The sequence below is a fragment of the Papaver somniferum genome, chromosome 6 (assembly GCF_003573695.1).
Source record: "Papaver somniferum cultivar HN1 chromosome 6, ASM357369v1, whole genome shotgun sequence".
Lineage (NCBI taxonomy): Eukaryota > Viridiplantae > Streptophyta > Magnoliopsida > Ranunculales > Papaveraceae > Papaver > Papaver somniferum.
The window spans coordinates 94,472,590-94,496,426 of record NC_039363.1 but is presented as its reverse complement, the minus strand read 5'-3'; the positions used below and the strand labels follow the sequence as shown (position 1 = coordinate 94,496,426).

General features: G+C 34.6%; 1 protein-coding gene and 1 long non-coding RNA gene across 3 annotated transcripts; both read left to right on the top strand.

Moving 5' to 3' along the window:
• The first annotated feature begins 6,403 nt into the window (after positions 1 to 6,403).
• Positions 6,404 to 7,585, top strand: LOC113285907. The gene is made up of 3 exons (XR_003329002.1): positions 6,404 to 6,957; positions 7,051 to 7,317; positions 7,508 to 7,585. It is a non-coding gene; the product is annotated as an uncharacterized LOC113285907 (long non-coding RNA).
• Positions 7,586 to 13,509: 5,924 nt separating this feature from the next.
• On the top strand, positions 13,510 to 16,940 carry LOC113288457 (equilibrative nucleotide transporter 3-like). Of its 2 annotated transcripts, none has more exons than XM_026537498.1 (10): positions 13,510 to 14,007; positions 14,131 to 14,255; positions 14,331 to 14,435; positions 14,649 to 14,804; positions 14,946 to 15,089; positions 15,194 to 15,299; positions 15,606 to 15,781; positions 15,891 to 16,054; positions 16,196 to 16,454; positions 16,545 to 16,940. In XM_026537498.1, exons 2-10 carry the CDS (start codon positions 14,160 to 14,162, stop codon positions 16,650 to 16,652), a joined length of 1,314 nt encoding a protein of 437 aa, XP_026393283.1. In that variant the 5' UTR covers positions 13,510 to 14,007; positions 14,131 to 14,159; the 3' UTR covers positions 16,653 to 16,940. The 2 variants fall into 2 exon arrangements, with proteins under 2 accessions (XP_026393283.1, XP_026393282.1); XM_026537497.1 differs by having other exon boundaries at positions 13,510 to 14,010; positions 14,132 to 14,255.
• Positions 16,941 to 23,837: the final 6,897 nt, after the last annotated feature.

Here is a 23,837-nt window from a genome sequence, read left to right as displayed (position 1 = left end):
ATGACATGTGTTTTCATCAATTATGATAACATGATTATAACATGTATTTTGTTTAAATATATTTCTCAGCGGTATTCAATACTCGTACTTACAACTTCTGGATAATGTGTTTTTATGGGGTGGTTGCTTGTATTGTTTCCCATTAACTTGTGGAGAATTTGACCTTTGTTTCCCAGGATACCATACTGCTCAGAGCACATATGTAGTCCCACATCCCCAAACTAGCATAATAAGGCAGACATGGAAGTAATGCGGCATCGTAAAATCATTCCCATCAAATATGAAGCAAAAATTCTTGAGGTAATCATGACCTGTAAGTGGAAAGTAAAGTCAAATTTTTGGAAAGTGTTTAAAAAAGTAAAGTCTTGGTTACATGACACTTAATCCATTGACACTTTGAAGGTAGAGAGAACTATGAAGAGGCTACTCCTAAATGATTAGATGGTAAGTTAACAAATTAATCCATGTAAATTATGTATTGACTCTCTCTTTGTGATATTTCCGGAGAAATTTTCGGTAAAGTTAGTAATTCCCAGTCAGTTATGGTTGATCCCTCGATAATTGATATACTTCTATCAAAACATGAAAAAAAATCAAACCAGAATCGGTTTATATTCATGCCCTTTTAGACCGATTCTAAGAATCGGTTTATAAAGCCTAGAACGTAAACCGATTGTAAAATTTAAAAGTTTTGCTGTGATTTTTTTCCGCCATAATCAGTTTATGTTAATGCCCACATAAACCGATTGTAAATCTGGACATTTCATGAAATTGTTTTACTCATAACTTCTTCGTCCGATGTCAGAATGATCTCATTTTTTTTTTGCGTTCAATTCATATTTTCATGCTCTATAATATAAAGATAAAAAAATTCAAGATTTGAGCAAAAATTAAGGCATGGTTAATGAATCGGTTGATGTGTGCACTAGCATAAAGCGATTGTGCTTGATGCTCATCACATCAACCCTGAAACCGGTGTATGTAGGTGTACCATATATACTGATTTTGGAGAAAAAAAATAACAATCGGTTATGTGGAATCTTAAATAATCCGATTATGGGCATAGAGGTTAAGGAATCAATGGTTGTACAATCGGGTTATATGGACATACATATAATCTGATTCTAACAAAAACAAACATACAGAAAAACGGTTATCTATTCCATACCAAAATCGGACTATGTGGACACTAACGTAGGCCGATTCTGGTTCAATTTTCTCGAAACATAAAACACATCCAAGATAATCGGTCTTTGTGGGCATGAACATAAACTGTTTATATATGCAATCGGTTCACAAATAACATTAACGTAAACCGGTTCTGGTAAACCTAGAAAATTTTGATTTCAAAAAAAACAAAATTTGAGTGATAGCATGTTGCTATAACCTAATTTAGGGGATCGGATTTGCTAGAAAAGTACTTGATTCGTGCCATTTTAGGGGAGAAGAAGAGAAGAAGAATCGGTTAGAGGTGGAGATGGAGATGGAAATGAATTAAGTTTTGATTTAAGTTTTTAGTTTTTAGTTATATGATTTTGATTTTGGTTTTTAGTTTTGTTATTAGGATTTAATGAGGATAAATTGGTAGTATTAGTATTTGATAGAGGATAAATTGGTAGTTTCATCATTTAATAACCTTTTTTTTTCCGGTAGTCAGAGGTCCAAATTAAATGGGACATACTCCAATTTAGTCACGCAAAATATGAACTTGGAAAATCCAAGATATCCATAAACTTACAAATAAAACACTAACAGGAACAATGAGCATAACAACGTAGAAAACAACCATAAAATTAACTATTTTTGTCAAACGCGTACAGTACAATCTCTAATTTAAGCTTTTCACTAAGCCTAATGTGGTATGGATTTTTCACAAAGCCTTAAAATTTATTTTAGAAGCTTAAGAAATTCAATCCTACTGAATGATGCTACGCCCAGGGCCGACCCTAAGGGGGAGGTCAATAAAGGTTGACCTTGGTGCGGCACGAATATGGGCAGAAAAATCGATTTTTTAGTTAGCGGTGGTTTTGTGTTGAAACAAAAAACTAAGGATTAAATCGTGATTAGAAAAAAAAAATAGAAGGATATTTTCCTAATAGATATTGAATTATTCTTGTGGATTATTATTTTATTCATTTTTTTTTGAAGGGAAAAAGGGCTTAAACAAGCCCAAAGACATTTATTAAACTACCTCGTTGAAGCTGAGGTTTGAAGAGATACAACTTAGTGGATCATTAGAATTCCACCTAAATATTACATCATCATGCATGACAAACTGACATAAAGCATGTGCTACATAGTTTGTTGATTTTGGAACATGTCGAAACTTAACATCCATAAAATGAAGAAGATTAATTGTGGGTGGTTGCTTGTATTGTACCTTTGTTTCCTAGGATACCATACTTCTCAGAGCCCACATCCCCAAACTTGGATTATTTCGTCTTCTATACCGGAAGTATCAACTTGGTTTCCCCGAAGAAGATCATCTAGCATAATAAGGCAGGCATGGAAGTAATGCGACATGATAGAATCATTCCCGTCAAATATGAAGGTAAAATTCTTGAGGTAATCATGACCTGTAAGTGGAAAATAAGTCAAACTTTGGAAAGTGTTCAACGAACAATGAACAATACGGTCTTGGTTACATCAAAAATGGTATATATCCCCACCTCCTTTCCTCGCCTATGTGTCATGCAGGTATCTGTTAATCAAAAAATAATGGAACCCCTTTCTAATCCCAATCCAAGAGATCAAACGTTAAGATACGCGCCACCTAATCGTGAAAGAGAGTAGGGGAAATTGGTGGGGGAAGTGTAGTAGTTTCGTGGTTACACGACACTTAATCAATTAACATTTTGAAGGAAGAGAACTATGAAGAGGCTGCTTTAACCTAAATGATTAGATGGTAAGCTAATTAATTAGTTTGGTGCTAGACCCTCTGTATTTCCTCTCGAGAAAAATCCTGGTAAGAGAGTCATTGGCCTTGATTTGCTGTTCTAACATTGGGATATGGGCAATGTAAATTATATATTGCAGACTCTCTATCAGGATATTTTTGGAGAAATTCTCGGTAAAGTTAGCAATTCCCAATCAATTATGGTTGATTCCTCAATGATTGACATACTTCTATCAAATAGTAAATTGCCGGTGCAATGTTAAAGGGATAATAATCCTTGCAGCAAGAAGTTTTTCACATATTTGTACCAAAATATGTACTTCGAAAATCCAAAATATCCGCAAACTTATAGATGAAACATTAACAGGAACGAAAAATAAATGAGCATAACAACGTAGAAAACATCCAAACAGTTAACTATTTTTGTTAAAATGGATGTGTGCAGCACAATCTCTAGTTTATGCTTTTCACTAAGCCTACTGTGGTATGATTTTCCACAAAGCCTGAAAAACTATTTTAGAAGCTTAAGCAATTCAATCCTACTGAATGATGCTAAGCCGATCCTGAGGGGAGGTCAATTAAGGTTGACTTTGGGGCAGCACGAACAGGGGTAGCAAAATCAATTTTTAGTTAGGGGTGGTTTTGTGTTGAAACAAAAAACTAGGGGTTAATTCATAATTAGAAAAAATAAAAGGATATATTCCTAATAGATTTTGAGTTACTTTTATGGCTTAATATAACAAGTCGCGGATATTTTAGAGAATCGGAGACCAATTTCTTTCTCTCGGTTTCTCTAAAAAACTTCATCTCCTTTTCGTTTTGGTTCAAATCCTTCCCTATACCACTTTCTCTTGAGTGAGCCATCATATCCACGATAAGCAAAACAATAATAGATTATCGTTTGTATTTTTTTATTGATTTGAATCACTTTTGATTTTGAGTAAGGATTGCATGTCTAGGGCAAAAAATTTTGAACCCCCAATTCAATAATAAGAATAGATTGATTATGTGGTTGTGATCGAGAGAAGAAGAGTAAGTTAGGACTTAATGATGGTGATGATGTTGATTTGAGAATTAATTTAAATCCAAAAGAACGGGTAAGCTGAATTTAGGAATTCTAATTTTAGGTTTAGGTATAACTGATTATGATATTGAGTTGCAGTAGTTGAAGAATAAGAGGGTAATTCTTAGTTTAAAGTTACAGAGTTGTTTTGGATTAAGAATTGAAGAATTTGGATTTGAATGAGAAACCCAGAAAAGATCTAAAGGATGAAATTGATGCTCTGAAAGATTGTTTAGGCATGGGGATTGAGTGTCTGAGTGTATTTGGGTGGAGTTACAGATGGGATCTTGTCTCAGTTGATGAAGTACATTGAATTTAAGTCTAATCTTTTGATTTTCATTTAGTATTATTAATTATAAATTTTTTAAGGAAGAAAATTTGTTTATTGTTTTTGTTTGTTGAGCAGTTTTTTTTTTGTTTTTTTGGGATCAATTGCAGGTATGGTTCTGAAAAGAAAACAATATTCTAGATGTGAAAATAGGAAAAACAGAGAAAAGAGATTAGAATCTATCAAAAGTATTCCAAGATCTTTTGATTAATATTTGATTAGGAGTCAACAAATTGCTGAAAAACCGCCAACGAAAATGACGGTAGAGCTGATAATGGTATGAGTGAGGGGAATGAGAATGATGGTGTTGCGGATAATGGCATGGATGAGGGGAATGTGAATGATGGGGCTGCTGATAATGTTATAGATGGGGGGAATGTGAATGTTGGTGCTGCTAATAATTGTGTTAATGTGGGTAATATGAATGTTGGTGATGCTGATTATGGTGTTAATGACAATCAGAACAATGCAAGTGCTGCTCATAATATGAATTATCTCAATTGGAATGATGGTGGATATGATGTGAATAATGAGAATGAAGGTGTTGATGATGATAATAGAGATAGAAATGAAGATAATGTAAACACAACGACAAAAAATGACGAAGTTGGAAATTGTGGTGATGAGTGAAGAGATAGAGACATGCTTGATCCAGGTAATCGGAAAACAATTGATAAAAAACTTGTTGATTTTTTAGGTAGATAAGGGTCAGGTAAGAGTTGATATATCATATTCCCTAGAAAGGCCAAGGAAGATTATTTCTCTCTCTATCATTACTTTCAAAAATTGAGCAATTTTGAGAAACAAGATAGAAGATGGTTGGTGTATTCGAAAACTTTGGACAAGGTATTCTGTTTTTCTTGTAAATTGTTCAAGAAAGGGGAAACTAACTTTCAGTTGTGCAGTACTGGGTTTAATGATTGAAATAACATAAGTGGAGTACTCGGAACTCGTGAAAATTGTGGGGAGCATCTTCTTTGTATGTCTGATTGGCTTGAGTTGGAATAAGATTGAGAAAGGAAATTACAATTGATAAAAGAATACAAGAACAAATCAACAAGAGAAAAAATATTGTAGAGATGTATTGGAGAGAATGGTTTAGCGTCACGTGGAGATAGTGAGAAAATATATTCAAAATATAATGGTAAATTCTTAAGCTTCGTAGAGGCACTTGGAAAATATGATCTCGTGTTAAAACATCACCTTGAGAGCATCGAAAAGAATGAATTACGTTATCATTATCTTAGCCACAAGATTCGGAATGAACTGATCTCAATGCTTGCTGATGCGACAAGAAAGCTTATTATCAAGAAAATTCATGAAGCCAAATACTTTTCCATTATTTTTGGTTGTACTCCAGATGTTTCTCGCACTACACCAAATTTAAGGATTAGTAACTATATTTCGCAACAACTTTGCCGCTGTTGCGAAATTTCAGTTGCAAAACTTTCGCAATAGCGGGAATAGTTGCAAAACTTGCAACTGTTTTTTTCTGTTGCGATTCGCAACATAATTGAGTTGTACGCGTGCGACTTGTGTGTGTGGCTACCCACACTTTGAAGCTGACTCATTTTCAGCTCATTCAGATGCTCGGAATCAGCTTCAAAGCTGACTCGGTCTTTATCTTTATCGAGAAACACCTCTCATTCTCTTATCTTATCTTCTCTACGTCTACCTCTACCTCTCATTCTCTTCTTTAATTCATTTTCTTGCTCTCTCTAAAAATAAAATCATTCGATCAATGTCTTCAAATCGTTCAAATGAAAACCTAGGTTCTTCATCTACGTTTGCTGCATCTTTGGCTATCGATAAAATTGAAAACCAAAACCTAACCCTAGATTTACTTAAAACATATCTGATGTTTCTGATGAACAGGTAGATCTGGCTTGGATAATAATATTTTCTATTGTTATTGTGTTTCTGATTTTGGGTTGTCGCTGCTGATATTTATGAAAGGGGGTAATCTTATTGATGTATGGTAGCCCTAAATCTTCGATCAATGATTTGCATTCACTTGTGGTGGTTAGTATTATGTGAATATTTTGAGTTATAACTTGTGATTTGTGAACATATAAGAAATTGATAATGTTATTGGTGTTGATAATTTCTTTGCAGAGAGGAAAGAAAATTCTCGGCATCATTGTAATCCTAAATTTGAAATGATTAGACATGATGTTGTTGAACCATTGCTGTTGGAAGTTGATCAGATCTATCATTTAGCTTGTCATGCTTCTCCTGTTCATTACAAATTCAATCCTTTCAACACTTTCATATCCTTTTTCACATTTTTTTTCTTCTTTCAAAATCTCTTCCTTGAATTGAAGTTTTTGTAAAACAGGGAAATTAGGTTTATGTCAACTTAGGATTTTTATATAATTTGATGGTTAAGCATCAAATTCAGAGTTCTTGAATGAATAAAATTGTTGGGTTTGTATCTAATTCGAAATTGCAGGAGTTTAAAATAATAATTGGAGCTATAAAAGGGATGAGACTAAGGCAATAAAAAGACACAATCGATTGCACCCCTTTCCTGCTTGAGAAAGTCTCCACATATGCATGAGTTGCACCATCTTTTCCATCACCTAAATCAGTATACTATCCACTATTCTCTACCACCAGCTTGTTCTCATACATCCCCATCTTCACAACCATCTATCTCAGACAGTTCAGGTCCACCACTACTTCAATTATGGGTTTACAATCGCGTTTTATGTTCCTTGATTTAGATAATTGATAACAACTCTTGATAGTGTTGTTTTGTAGGGTGCAAGTAAGAGAAAACTGATGGTGTGTTGTGTGAGGAGATGGTATGAGATTGTGTGTGGACTGTCGGTATGGACGCGAGCAGGTGATATACGAGGTATCTGGTGATGGTGGTAAAGGTCGGAGAGAGAATTTTTTCTGTTGGTAGAGTTCAGGTCGTGTATCTGGTAATAGAAAGTGATACTAGGTGGCAGTGGACATACAAATGATGTAAGAAGGAACTTCAGGGTAGTGTAAATGTCTTATTTGATAGCATGATAACCAAAGGTAAAGTTTCTTGCTACTATTTTGTAAGTAACCTAAATCTTGTAAACCTTGAACACTCAAGATATAGTTTAACATATGAATCTCATATTATTTCAGCATGTTCCTAAATTGGGAAATCTATTAAACACAAATGTGACTTTTTGTGGTGCTCCATTGTTTTTATTCTTCTAAATTCTAAATGATTGTTCAGATGTAGGAAAGCTCGGGTTCTTGATTCCACTTCTGAATTGCAGCTAGGTGGAGCACATAGAAAATTGAGGAAAGAAACAGGTATTACAGTTGGATTGTCCATTTACTTGTGATTTGTTTTGTTCAGTTTTTATATATGCTGACATGTTTATCTCAATAGTTTGAGTAATACAATCTCCCAATTTCAAGATATAGTTGATTTTAACCATGCTGCGAAAACATTAAAGAAATACAAACAGTCTTGATGAGGAGATAGAGTTAGAACAACCACTGTCAGAAAGGAGAATACTTCATATGGTTTAAGGTAGCAATATGTTTCTTATGTTGCTTCATATGCAGCTGGCCTTCTTAGTTATTGTTCTTGGCATTAGTTAGGGTTGTTAACACTGTATACATTCTTGTGTTAGCTCTTTTATTGTATCTTGAGATCTAGCGTTCCGTGACTTGTTCTTGTGTAGGCTGCAGAATAAGGGTTTGTGGATAGATTGAGAAAGGAAAGGAGTTGGGAGTTATGCACACCCGGTTAATCTAGTTCTGTGGAAGGTATTTTGCATTACCCAGTATGACATTTAATCTTGTGAAATTTGACTTTGGGATTTGAGAAGGTTTCATAGTAGTCGTGGATGAAAATGTTGGTGATTCGCAGTACTTGGAAGTAAAGGGTGAATCCAGCCATGTTTCTTGGAATTGTGAGATTTTGTGTTTCTTGACCTCAATTTGGCTTTTTTAGGTTGGACTTTTTTTGGGGTTTGTTTGATTACCCTGCAGGTGATCCTCTTCGAACACCAAGTACACAACCTATACCTCCTCCAATGCATCTATACCGGCATCTGCATACCACTGTATGAATATAAATTCTAAGAGGAATTGAGATGGATTGATATTATCAAGTTGGAGACAATTAAGGGTAAGTTTTCTTTTTATCAACTGGCGCAGAGGTTGAATGTTTTTATGTAGTATTTTATAAGTACGACATTTGATACATCCTATTATAACGTCAAGTGTACAACTTGAGTATGATATTTGATTTTGCTGGTGACTACTTGTTAGTGATAATGGTAAAAAGGCTTCAAGCATAAATGCTTTAACTGATGGTTACCATAATCTCCTCGGCAAAGTTCAAGGTTCTTCATTTTATTGTATCCGAAAAACGAATAGTATACTTGTCATTTTTTTTGATACTACACATAAAACTTGTATGGCCTTGGAACTTTTGTGATGTGTGTCTTACTTTTTTTGTATATGGAATTAATCATTGAATGTTATGGTGAATTAAATTGAAGGAAAAATATTTTATTGATAACTTTGGTGGATTTAGAACCTGACTTTAACTTAATTTGGCTGGTTTTGATAGTCAGGGAAACTTGGTTTTGTTACAGGGAACTGTAATGTTGACATGGTTTTGACTATTTTTTTGGTGTTGCAAAAATTTCGCAACTGTAGTAACCTGTTGCGAGATTTCGTAACTCTTGTTTAGAACTGTTTGAAACTGTTGAGACCATCTAATTTCGCAACAGTTTCAAACAATTGCGACTTTTTGACGTTGCAACAGTCTATAACTGTTGCGACCGAAAATTTGCAACGTCAATATGGCCGTTGCGAAAAATTGCAACATCGACTTTCGTAACAGAGCAGAACTGTTTTGACCCCACTTTGAAACTTCCACCTACCGTTGCTAATCACTGAATTTGGTGTAGTGTCGCAGGGAACAAATGTTCATTATAATCAGATGCGTAGATGTTTCAACATCAAGAATTGAAGAATATTTTCTTGAGTTTTTGCAAGTTAAAGATAAGACAGGAGAAGGTTTGTTCTTTGAACTTCAAGATACATTGATATAGTTTGGATTAAATATTGATTATATAAGAGGGAAAGGATATGACAACGAAGCAAGTATGAAAGGAAACCATTAAGGTGTGCAAGAAAGAATACTAGAGATAGTCCAAGAGAATTCTACACACCATGTGCTTGTCATAGTCCAAATATCATACTTTATGATATGGCTAAGTCTTGTCCTAAAGGATTTTCCTCTTTTTTTTTATCCATACAACATATTTATAAACTATTTTCATCTTTTATTAATCGGTGGGATATCTTCAAAGAACAGAATAAGAGGCGTAAGGAGCGCGGCTGTACTTAAATCACTGCGGGACTTGGTTTGGGCTCAACTACATTCCAATACGAATTTATTCGTAGTAGTCTAGTGTCTGTAGCGGCTTAATACTGTTTGGTGTTCAAGTCTGGACTAGGTCCCGTGGTTTTTCTGCATTTGCGGTTTCCTCGTTAACAAAACTTCTGGTAGCTGTGTTATTTCTTTTATGCATTATATTTTGTTTATATAATTGAAATATCACAATTTGTGCGTTAATAAATCATAGTTGATAAATCCGACCTTGTTTGTTGGATAAAACTTGATTGCTCTTGGATATTGATTTTTAAGATCGTATAAGTACTCTCACATTACAATCAGGTTTATAGATTTTTTTATGTTTACTACTGATTGTATAGAGAAAGAGATAAAACTCTTTAATATTATTTCTTGATTGAGTTGTTACTCTCGAAATCTTATTAAGGTTTAGTCCATACAGGTTGTCGAATGAAAAAGGTGGGTGTGATGTTATACCCCCCGTGTTTCCAGTTACCATGTAAATTTTCAAGCTCACTAATTTGTTTATCATCTTGTCTGATTTTCAGATTGGTATGAAAAAAGCTAGTATTAGTTGCACCCTCTTTTACCCACTTTATCCTTGTTTTTTGTCTCATCAACACGCTTACTTGAACTGCTATACATGAAACTTCATTTTGAGCTTCTACTAAAGAATTCAAAGCATCATCAACAAAATGATTTTCATCTGATTATATTTTTGTTGCCTTTATTTTTAGCTTCTCTAGTTTTAACCCGAACATTTCCAAATACGTTCCAATTACAATCGTTTAAATCTTTCTTTAACTTTTTCAATTTTTGCAAGAAGATATGAGAGGGATCACCATTTACTTCCTCTAACCAGCATTCAGATACTACTTGAAGAAAATTAGGGTGAGAGATCCACATATTTTGAAATCTTTTAAGTGCATTAGTTGGCTTAAGAATATTTACACAACCTCCCAGAAGTGGAGCATGATCAGACACTATTCTCAAACCAACTTTATAACCCCAATATATACCTTTGAAGCCATTGTTGATTAAACACAACTCTATCTAAGTTATAGAGAATTATATTCCTTCCATGTTGACAATTACACCATGAATGTTGCAAACCAGTTTTGGGTGCTTGAACCAGCCAAAATTATTCAAGCAAGTAGTAAAATCCAACATTGCAGCTCTGTTAGGGCTTCTAAAATTTGAAATTCAGTTTCTGACCTTAAGAACTTTATTAGGAACTTCCCAAATACCCGTTTTAATGTATTGACTATCAAGTTCATTATCCAATTTGATGGTGAAGAAATCCCTTCCAAGAGGAATTAGTTTACAATCACCAACTAATTTCCATTGTTTTTCCAAAATTACGGTAGCATCAATAAACTTGATTTGTTGCAGATTTAATTTTACAATAAGAAAAAACTTCCAAGGATTAAGAGCTTCTTCAAAGGGATTATCATGCAAATCAATTGATGAGATTTTTTTTGAATTTTTTTCCTTATTAAAACCTAACACATTAGTAGTATTTTCTTCGACTGAAATGGTTTTAGGACACTAATCCATGAAAACCACTTGAATTAATGAACCGTAATCATGAAGAAACACAAATCAAGAAGAAAGAAAGGAAATCTTCACCTGAATTAATATATTGAACGCAAAAATCTAAATCCAAAATGAGGAAAAAAAAAAGTCGCCGAGTTAGTCGCGTGATTTGCAGAGCGCAACTCAACCCGATTTCTGCAATGAAACATCCATTAATCCAACATATGATTAACTAAAAATTTAGTTTTAGTTGTTAGATTAAATTAATGGTTTTTATTTATTATTAATGAGAAAAATTGGAGGGAAGAAGAAGTCGAAAAAAAAAGGGTCCGTTTTAAAAATCCAAATTTATTTTACATCAACCAAAGTGAGTGATCCAGTGAGAAATTTGAGACGATACATCCTTATATGATACATCAATCATATTCTTGTAAAAATAATGAATTTTGTAAGCTTTTTAGTCTTGTCAATGGCTAGGTTCGTATTTGCAATACATCAAATATAACATTACGGTTGGGAAAATGATGAACTCCTAACTATATTTGGGTAAGATTTGGAAAACCCGTTGTAATACATTTATGGCTAGGTAGAGGATTTTTTAACCTGGCCGTATTATGTGTTACAAACAGGTATTGAAAAAAAAAAACCAACCATATATAAATATCGGCAAGGTACGGTAGCAAAAAACGCATCCATAAAGGTTTTTGTAGATTTGAATTTCAATATACAATTGGGAACGAAAATTAAATGGTTAGGAAATTGGTGACAACTTTTTGAAAACGTTGGTTACGGATATCATCTTTTTAATTGCAGATTTGCTTTGCCAAAAATTGGTTGTAATGGACTGTAATGCACTTATGTTGTTTGTAGAAATGCTACTTGAAAATCATCATTTTTAGTTAAACTTTGAGCTTTCCTTGGACTTTTGATTTTCTTCTCTACCTCATTTGTTACTTAACGGGGTATATGATAAAGTAACTGAATTTGTCACTCATCGAGGCTGTGCGGACGAAACTACCGTTCGGTAGAGATTAAACCTCCCTTGGTTAAGTGATAAATTCACCACTTAACCATATAACCGGTTTCATAGTGGGTGCAAAATTGGCAAACTAGCCAGTTTATTATGTCAATAAGAACCAGCCTTAATGGCTGAACAATAACCAAGTTGTTCTTTCCTATACACTTTCCCCCCTCCCCATTCCACATAACAGCCTTAGTGGCAGAGCGACGGCCCTTCCACTCGACATCGTCGGATCAGTAAGGCCGACTTTTGTCCTTGTTCGACGGGAGGGTCTTGCAGTCAAGCTCCTTTCTGCCTTTACACTCGAGGGCCAATCTTCGTCGGGCCCGAGGAAACTTTTGCACGCCTCCGTTACCTTCTGGGATGCCTATGCCCATATAAAGATTTAATGCGCTTCAATATCGACTAAATTCATTCCGTTTTATGCACTTAGTTTGCCAGTGCGAAAGGGGTCCTAAGGTGGCATCAGTTCCTCTAGGCCGATTCAGTTACACTGCTATTATTTTTGGGACGGTGCTAGCCTTTTAGATTTGCATTTGTCGATAAAAAAACAGACCAAATATATACTCCTTCCGTATCACATATATAGACGGAGGAGGGACCAATTCTCTTAGATTAAGAAATTTTTATTGATTTTATACATTTATATGTTTTTTCCAGTTTTACCCTTAATTATATTCTCAATGTTAGAAACATATACTCAATTGTGATGATAAGTAAAAAATCATTTTGAAATTTGGATTCTGTCTATATAATGGTATAAAGAAAAATAAAAATTTCGCCTATATAATAATTACGGAGGGAGTATTTTTTTTTTAATCAGAAGACCAAATATATGTCATTGGAGAAAGTTCGGAAGGCGTGTCATTTATCCTTTTTTCCAGACCAGCAAACTCCGATAAGGAACTGAATTTCCAAAGAATCGATCATCAACCTTGAGACTATTTGTTAGTATCCAGACAATTAAAACTATTGTATTCTGGTGTTTGAGCCTTACGTTCAAAATTTGGATTCATATGCAAATTTTGACTATTAAGTTCTTTTTTGTTGCTTTCTACAGCTCTACGACCTATACGTGTCGCCGCGAGTTGCAACTCCATCACCGACTTCCATAGGCCCTTTTTGATCCACAGGCGCCAACTACAATGACCACTTTTATGTTCCTATCTAAACCATACCCCATACCCTGTCATACAGTATGAATCTGTCGTGTAAACGCAAATTACTTTCAACGCAAACTCATCACTCACATGCACTGCACATACCAGAAGTAGAAGAATTCCATTGAGAAAAAACTCTCTCTTAGAAGGAAAAAATGAAAACCATGTGGAGAAATCTTAGCTAGCAACTGTTATAAAAAAAAGATTCTCCAAGATTTTTTGATTTTATAATACGGGGAACAGAATATACAACTCCTCTAGAATCTGTAGATACCAATTCCAGAAGAAAGTAAATACACATAATTTACCACCAAACCCTAGCCAACTACCCCCGTCCCGTCACACGGAATCTCTCCTCCTCCGGTAGTTGTTGTTCGTGGAGTGGGACAAACAGAGAAAGCCCATCATTAAAGAAATCGACAGAGATAGAGAAAAAATAAAGAGACCCTTTTTACCTTAAACTGTGTGCAGATTTTTTAAGATAAAAAAACTCTTTTTCTTATTTTTAATCCTGAATTCAATTCTGTCTTTATTTATTTCTTTGTTTTAGCCTATAAAATCAATACCCACAGAGGAGGAAGATACTGATTCTTCTTCTTGCTTGGAATCCCCCCATTATTACAATACTCTCTCTCTCTCTGGTGAGCAAGGATTTTGTTTGAAAATTACAATATTCTGTAGTTTATCCTAAATCTTGGCTTGGTTCTTAGTTACATGTTCAGGTTTATGTTTAATTCAATTTGGTTCTTCTTGTATTGGTAGGAGGGTTTTAAAGAAAGAGGAGTAACTAATGGCATTTGCTGATGAAAGTGGTAGGAGCTCACAGAAGGTCATGGACATGACATTTGCTAATGGAAGTGGTGGTGGCACTATGGACAAACCAGGGGTCTGTGTATTTTTTGTTAAAATTTTCATCTTCTGTTGTGGGTGTATTGATTTTGTTTGATGAAATTACTAACAGGGACACAAGATGGCAATGGTAATTTGTTGGCTTCTAGGGAATGGCTGTCTTCTTGCTTGGAACAGTATGTTAACGATGCAGGATTACTATGAGTACTTGTTCCCGGTATGTGTTTTAGTTTACCTTTTGCCTTGTTGTTATGCCATATTTTCTTTTGAATTGAGAGTTTAAGTGAAATCAGTTTGTATGAATTCTCATCCTCTGCACTAGGATGCAGTGGGTTTAATAGCTTCAAGTTGCTTTGTTTCTTTCCTTGATGCAGGATTGACCGAAAACAAGTTATCCCCTGACTTACTGCCTTTTCTTCTCTTGATGCAGGATTACCATCCTGCTAGGGTGATCTCAATTGTTTATTTTCCGTTTGCGCTTGCAACAACTGCTATATTTGCATACCATGAGGCCAAAGCGAACACAAGAAAACGAATCCTTATTGGATTTAATCTTTTCTTTATAAGCTCTCTAGCAATTATAATTGTGAGTAGACTCCCTGTCAGAAAATTATCCTCCAGCTATAATTTACCCATCTATTAAGCAGTTACATCGTTCCCTTTGCTCTAACTTCAATCACTCGGGCTCTATTTGTATTTATCCTTTGCTCTTCTGATTGATTCATAGTTGGATGTAGCCACATCTGGTGGAGGAGGGCTTGGGAAGTACATTGGTCTCTGCCTCATTGTAGCAGTTGTTGGAATTGCAGAGGGGTATGTCGAGGGTGGGATGTTCGGGGATCTCTCCTTCATGTGCCCTGAATTTGTCCAGGTAATTTTTATTTACAGTTCAGTTTATTTATGCTCTCGCTTATTGGTTGTTAATACCGTAACATATTTTTCATTAATCAACTTGTTCTCGTTGGAAAAATGCAGTCTTATTTAGGGGGTATGGCTGCATCTGGGGCTCTAACCTCGTCTATAAGGTTAATTACAAAGGCAGTGTTTGATAATACCAACAATGGTCTTCGCAAGGGGGCAAGTAAGTGACACATTTTTTTTAATTCATCTTAATGCATCTCTAATCCATATTAAAATTATTTGCTTTCAATATCTATGAATTTCACAAATTATACCACATTTTGTTAATTCATCTCCAAAGATTTCTATTTAGCACCACTTGAGTTGAAGAGACATTTTTTTCGTCGTTAGGAAACAATAATGCATACTGTTTTACTTCAACTTTCACTCTCCATGTTCGATATGGTTGAACCTGAACTTGTAGCATCTAAAATCTCCTTGGTAATGGATACTTGTAAATATCTTATATAATAATCATCTTCTGCAGTGGTGTTCCTCTCAATCACCACATTTTTCATGCTGGTGTGTGTATTCCTCTATGCAATGGTCTTCGCTAAACTACCAATTGTCAAGTACTACCGATCAAAGGCAGCTTCGGAAGGATCGAAAACTGTTACAGCTGATCTGATTGCCGCTGGCACAGAAACACAGCAAATCAAACTAGTACTTCATATGACCTTTTTCTTTCTCGTTTTATCTAGTGACAAAACCCCTTATTTACGAGTAATTTACTATAAGGTCTAGCGATAAGATTTTGGATGTTCTATTACAGGCTGACGAGGAAGGGCATAAACAACTGGAGCGCCTGACCACCAAACAGTTGCTAGTTCAAAACATTGACATTATAATGACTGTAATTCTAATATATGCATTGACGTTGTCGATTCTCCCTGGGTTCTTAGCAGAAGACACAGGGAAACACAGCTTGGGTACCTGGTGAGCTCCCTCACTTTATCAAACTGCTCAAACATGGACTGTCTTGAAATTTTTTCTTGCAAATATAATCATTTTCAAAACCTTGTTGTCTATGAAGTTTCCCTAACTGTTACGCTTTACTAACTTGTTGTGGTTGTTCAGGTATGCGGTTCTTCTTATTGCTATGTACAATTTCTTAGATTTGATTGGGAGATACATTCCAGTCATAGACGCTTTAAGGATAAAATCAAGAAAGGTCATCTTGGGTGCAACCGTGTCTCGTTTCTTGCTCATCCCATGTTTCTATTTTACGGCCAAGTATGGAACCCAGGGCTGGATGATCTTTCTGACATCTTTCCTAGGCTTAAGTAATGGATATCTCACAGTCTGTGCCTTTACAGCGGCTCCCCAAGGTTACAAGGTTGGTCAACAGTAATCTTACTAGTGCTTGAAATCATATTTTTGTAGGTATCAGTCATTTTCTGATGCTCATTGTTCTCTCCATGTACAGGGTCCAGAGCAAAATGCATTAGGGAATTTGCTTGCGCTGTTTCTTCTTGTAGGTATTACTCTCGGAGTAACACTCGATTGGATGTGGCTCATTGGCAAAGGCTGGTGATTTTTCACTCGGAAGTCAAATTGTAAATAAACACAGTGGTGATTACAGAACCTCCATGCATTTCAATCTTTAGGAACCAAATCGTTTCAGTTGTTATTTTTGTTAATTTTTGGTTTTCATTTTGATTATAGTTTGATACTACTTTTTTCTTTTACTTTTGCTTTGAACTGAAAAGAAAGCATTTGTAAATAAAATAAAAATTTTATCAATGTAAATGGATTTACATTGTGTAATTGACTATTGAATGTGCCGAACTTATCAGACGAACAATCCAATCTAACTTTATGCTGGAAGCAGCACAATGCTCAAACAGGTTTGTGTTGTGATATGTTGTTTTCTTATGCTACTTTTTGTTGGTGAGTCTGTTTGATTAGATTAGCGATAGCGCCCGAAGATGGCGATGGTAAAGTCCTATGTTGGCAGTTTCGCACTGTTCGTATGAGGAGACATTTGGGTTCCACAAGCTGAGTTGTGTGCTTGTGACTTGAATCACTTGGTAGCAGTATTAGTTTTTAATAATAATCCCACACTGGAAGATACAATTGTAAGAAGTATGTATATATTGCGTTCGATTGGAAGGCTGAACACCGACCGGCTGTGAATAGGATGCTCACTCATAGTCCTATACGGGCAATTAGCAACCAAAATAATGGTTAATTAATGATTAGCAACCAAAACAATGATTTTAATGGTTAATTGAAATTGTTAATTAAATAATTTCAGCATGGTTACTTGGTTAGGGCCTCTCCATTTTAATGGTTAAATTAAAATTGTTAATTAAACAATTTTAGAAAGGTTAGGGCCTATCCATTCACAGCCGGTTGTCTCTTTTTCTTTTTTTTTTTCTTTTTTGCAAAATCGCTTCACAGATTCAAAGATAATGGTTAAAGTTAGGACCTCTCCATTCACAGCGGGTTGGTTTTTATCGCTTCACGGATTTATCTTTGGATTTCTCGAATCTCATCTGATGTTCGAGCCCCAACTTTCTACGTATATGACATAGCCCGATACGGGCTATCAGCTACCCTCAAACAGAACGGTTAAAGTTAGGACCTCTCCATTCACTCTTTTTTTTCTTTTGCAAAATCGCCTCACAGATTTGTCTTTGAATTTCTCGAGTCTCATCTGATGTTATTTTACTGGATCATCCATCTGCCTATAATTATGAGATAAGATCGACTATTATAATTTCCTCGATTTTTTCTTTTGAGTCAAAAAGAGCAAAGTTTATATTGAATGTCCTCCTTGATGGTATTTTCTTATTAATCTCAAACGCTTTTCAACTCACCCCAAGATTATGTATACATATAAACTAGAGGTGAGTATCATTTTTTGGAGTGTCAAACTTTCAATTGATAGTGGCTGCAAATGCAATGACTTAGAAAATGAATGGAATTTTCAAATGAGCAGTGCATTTGATTTATCAGCATCTGTTGGAAATATATGTTTTAAAAACAAAATGTATTTCCATGTATTATTTTCATTGAAATAATTTTAATAGTCTTAATGATCTTCATAAATGCAATTTATTATTTGTTATAAATTCCTTGACCGTTTCATGTTACAAGAGTAAATGGTTTTAATTAAACCATAAAAATGTTTTCATTAAACTTTTTGAAACACTTTAGTATAAAAACATATTTTTTGTTGGAAAACAAAAATAAAGTTTTTCATTTTAATGTTTTTGAAGTTTTAAAGCAAAAGTAAGAATTCTTTTGAGAGAAAGAAAACTAGTGTGTGATCATCACTTGTTTTCTACAAATTTGATTCTGAACAAGAATAGAAGTGTGATACTAGTATCACACGCTCTCAAAGTGCAAGAGTGATCGTGAAAGATATTTTACTCGGTTGTTTTATCTTGGGGACGACGCAACATGGAAGAACTGTTTGCACAATCTTGGGCAGAGCCGCGAAACGTCTTAAAGAGCGCGACCTGATCGTGACTCAGCCATAACATTATTTGTTTGGTTTTTCTTTGTGATTATTTTGTAGGCGGATTTCGGCAATTGTTCCAACAATTTTAAGACGTACTCTTCTGCCATAGAGATTATACGAGAAACATTGATGAAACACGATAAGTATCATTGTTTATTTTGTTATATTGAATCATCGTGGTATAATTGTTCATTAACGATTTAACATGATGCTTGGATTTTAGGTTTCTTGATAACAAAAATTGTATTTTGATGTCTAATCTTAATAGACCTTAGTTGTAATATGTCATAGAGTTTTCTATGGATCTCTTAGATGAAAATGAATTTGGTATAGAAATTTGTACCATGTATATTAGACATCATAAGGATCATTCATCTACAATTTTAGAATTTTTGGACTTCGAAAAGTATTTTTAGAGTATTTTACAAAACTGCATAACGTTGTTGAAAATTCTGACAAGTAAAAAATTATTCCTGATTGAATTTGTTTTCCTGATTTTTGTGTAGATACTTTGAATTTGCGTGTAACACGAAACTTGCAGATCAGAAAATTATTTTCAAACCCATTTGAAATTCTACACTTGGATGTTTTATTTGAGAAATGTGGTGATTTCAAAATCGTTGTGTATGTTTGTCCAAAATATAAGATGATACTTGAGATTAGAGATTAGAGATTGAGATGTAATAATAAATTACATTAAAAAATATGTTTTGATTTTGATTTTTGTTGCTTCATACTCTTGTTTTGGTAATGAAAAAGAAGATCATTCTTAGAAATCAAACTAATGGACCTGATCAGCAAATCAACCAAATAACATACTTGGTTAGCAAAGTGTAGGAACCCAAAAGGGCTATAAAAGTCCCTAATGGAAGAAAAAAAACGTGCACAAAAACCAGTAAGTGCGATTCATAGAAAATCTAAAGATGGAGGAAAGAAGTGAGGACTACAAGGTTTTATGCTAATGAGAAGCTGTAAAAATCCGATTGCAATAGAAAGATTATCATCGGATTGTAGTACTCAGAAGTAAAGATAACTATCAAGATTGTTGTAAAAAGAGGGAAACATTTATCTCAATTTTTCATTAACAAAAAGGAAAAAGAATACAATGGAGCAACTTTTCCCCAAACAAAATGTAATTCTCTTTGTTATGGACTAAAAGTTCCCCTTGAACAGATGTTTCTTATGTTTAGCTTGACAAGTATGTAGTGTGACAGTTCATTGATACTGTCTTTTGCTTACAAAATATATAATCCAACTTTTGTCTTCCTTCAGAGTGATATGTTCTTCTGAGTATTTACTTTCTTTCAGGGTGCTACGCCCTTCTGAGTACATAAAACTTTGGATTAGCTCAGTAAAGTATTCAAAAAATGAACACGTGATAGTTTATGTTCTTCTGAGACAATCATTATTTATGTTTTTCTTTTTCTTTAGTATAATTCATCAAACACCTAACATACCGATACTAATGAAAGTTGAGTAAAATAACTTTAGATTCATTAACACAATTTATCAAACACTTAACCTGCTAAAATTCCCCAAGATGTTATATTTCAATCCATAGATTGGTGAGACAAGTCCATTTTCATAAATCCGGTACAGATTCCAAAGCAGGACAATCAAATAACTTCAATGGCCAGAGAGAGCTGATATTCGTGGTGAACCTAGTAGTGACGGAAGATACTTGTGCCTCGAATTCGTCGTTATCCAGAATACCGAAACCTTCAAAGTTGGAGCAGTGCGCGATTTCTAAAGAGTGCATACGAATCTCATTTCCCAGTAACTACAATGGGAAATATTTAAGCTTGGATTAAGTTTAGTGCCTCCTCGTTGGTATTACGTAACTCCAATCTCTCAAGAGAAGAACATGAACTAAATGGTATGGATTTCAACCTCAAACAGCCACTAACGATCACCTTTTTTAAGGATGGGAATGAGTTAAAAGAATGATGAGTGGAAGCACAATCTTCCAAAATTGACATATCTATAAGCCTCAACTCAACTAACGAAGGGAACACAGTGTTGGTTTCTTCTTCTTTTTCTATTACCCTCCTTCATTGGTAATACAACTCCTGACCCAAATACTGCACTAATACATTCCTTTCTTCTGAATAATATTAAGACTAGGGAGCATACCCAGCGGTGGTAGCTGCTCCAAAGTATTGCAATTCTCCAAATATGATTCTACCAGATTTCGAAAGAAAATCCATCCACCTTGGAAACCTTAAACCTCCGAAACCAGATATTGTCAGCATCTTTAAATTAGGGTGAGGTAGAAGACCTACTAACACATGCAACTCCTTAATGTGTTGCTTGTCCTTAAACTTTGCTCTTTACATGCCTTCTTCTCCATCTCTCATATTCTCGAGATTTTTTATATGTATAATCTTTGATCTGCCTTTAATAAAACTAGATGTTGCGCCCGCTCGTTGCAAGGGCCTAGATATCTTGTAGAGGGAAGTATGTTTTGGTGCTAATGAATTTGTAGGGATTCAAAATTTGACTGAAGTATGAAACAGGAAAAATAGGCAACAAAAATATTTAATTACTAAAAATGTTAGTAATATTAAAAATAGTTAATTAATAAAATCAAAAATAGGGAACAATAAAAAAAAAGACTACAGTTAAAAACTATTAGTATATTTACATAGTGACAATAATTTACGATAACCTAATATCAATGCAACGAGGTTATCCCCTGATATGTCCATATTAAGGGACAAAATTACTTCAACTTATTTTGTTGTTACAAATGCTAATGGTATAACATATCCTTTTACAGGAGAAGAAAGAGTTGATCTAACAAACTCTTTATCGCTAGAACATACTTTATTAATTCCTTCTATTTCGAATAATCTCATGTCAGTGTCTCAAGTAACTTCTCAGTTAAAGTGTTTAATATTGGTATATCCTGATTTCTGTTTACTTAAGGATCTCAGCAATGGGGAAATAATTGGCAGGGGTACTAAAAGAGAGGGGTTACACTATGTGGATGATGTGTGTGAAGGAAGGTCTTTGTCAGCTAAAGGAATATCTCATACACATACAGATGAGATTTAGTTACATCATTGTAGACTAGGACATGTTTCTTTTGGATATTTGGATTATTTATATCCAAAGTTATTTACTTCTTGCAAACCATCTGATTTTCAGTGTGAAACTTGCATTTCAGCAAAGAACCATCGCTCTACTTATCCTAATAGTTTTAATAAAAGATTTGTTCCGTTTTTTTTTTTGGTTCATTCTGATGTTTGGGGTCCCTCAAGAATTGTTTGTACTTCTGGTAATGGATGGTTTGTTTTATTTATCGATGATTGTACTCGTATGACTTGGCTTTATATGATGAAGGATAAAAGTGATGTGTCAGACTATTTTCGTAATTTTCACAAGATAGTCCAGACACAATACTCTGGAACTCTAAAGGTTCTACGAAGTGATACAGGTGGAGAATATATTAACCGCACCTAAAAAGGTTATTTTGCTGAGCATGGTCTTGTTCATGAAACTACTTGTCCATCTACACCGCAATAGATGGAGTTGCAGAAAGGAAAAATAGACAGTTGTTGGAGATTACCAGGGCTATCTTAATTGGAGCATATATGAAACCAAATTTTTAGGAAGAAGCTCTTATTAGTGTTGTTTTTCTTCTTAATCGTGTTCCTAAACGAGTTCTATAATTTCAGACACTAGTAGATAAACTTGCTTCATTTGTGACTCTTCCATTTAATCTTACACTTCCACCAAGAGTATTTGGTTGTATAGCTTATGTACACATACAAAAACATTTACGTTCGAAACTTGATCTTTATGCTCTTAAATGTGTCTTTGTTGGATACAATCAATTTCAAAAGGGCTAAAAATGTTATCATCCTCCAACAAGAAGAACGTATGTCACCATGGATGTGATTTCTCTGAACATGAGATGTATTTTGCTTCCGCTGAATTTAATGCCTCTCACTTAGGAGAGAGTGTAAAATAAAATGTTAATTGGATAGAATTGTTTCCTGATAATTATGATTTCATGATAAAATCCACAGAAGCTGGAAAAGTTTTAAGTACTAGTGATGATAAAGAAGAAAATGGTCAATAATTTGTTGAAGTAGGAGGTTTATCAATTTGTAATTGCAAAAAATATAAATGAAGACGGAAATGAAACTCAAAGTATTATTGAAGAAGATAACCCCTCTGCTACTGCAGTACCTACTCCTGTTGCTGAGGTAAGTAGTGATATTACTACTACTACTACTAACATTAATACTGAGAATCGTGAAGTTGCTGAGGCTAACATGTATCAACTACCACTAAGGAACAATCGTGGAGTACCAGCAGAAAGATATTCTCCGGAACCCGTAAAAAAGGTTAAATATCATATTGCAAATTACATGTCAACTCATAGATTGGCAGAATCTTGCAAGGCTTTTGTTAGTCAGATGTCAAATATTGTTATTCCTACCAGTGTTCAAGAAGCATTATCCGCTCCTAAGTGGGTTGATGCTATGCTTGAAGAAATGCGATCTCTTATAAAAAGATAAGACATGGAGGAAAGTTATCTACCAAAAAGAATTAAAGAAGCCAGTTGGTTGCAGATGGGTATTCACTGTAAAGATTAATCCTGATGGTTCTATTGACAGGTATAAGGCAAGACTTGTTGCAAAAGGATTTACTCAAACTTATGGTATAGATTATGAAAATGCGGGGGTATAACAACCACACTCAACAATTCGTTTGGCAATATGAGAGGACTTACTCACATATACTTTCTAGAGAATCAATTAGACAGTCAGAATCAATCTAGAGAAAGGTATATACAAGAGTTTTATATCTCTATCTCTTTATTCAATCTGCAATCAGCAAATAGAAATCTGCGATCCCGATTGAATATTACAGAAGTAACTTGAATGGTACCAAAGACCAATGTTCAAGGATCAATCATTTTCAATCAACAACCAAAGGTTGGATTTCCCAATTGATCGATTCAACGCACAGCCTGTGATATTTGAATTACATAACAAAATATAATGCGGAAAAGAAATAACACAGACGCCGTAATTTTGTTAACAAGGTGCAGAAAAACCCTGGGACCTAGTCCAGTTTGAACACCACACTGTATTAACCCACTACAAACACTAGCCTACTACCAATGAACTTCGGACTGGACTGTAGTTGAATCAATCTCATAGTGATTCAAGGTACAATTGTGCTCCTTACGTCTCTGATCCCAGCAGGATACTACGCACTTGATTCCCTTAGCTG

Coding starts and splice junctions, on each gene's coding strand:
- LOC113288457 (XM_026537498.1), top strand. CDS start 14,160: ATGGCATTTGCTGATGAAAGTGGTAGGAGCTCACAGAAGGTCATGGAC. Junction 15,300..15,605: donor TGGTCTTCGCAAGGGGGCAA/GTAAGTGACACA, acceptor CATCTTCTGCAG/TGGTGTTCCTCTCAATCACC. Junction 15,782..15,890: donor AAACACAGCAAATCAAACTA/GTACTTCATATG, acceptor GTTCTATTACAG/GCTGACGAGGAAGGGCATAA.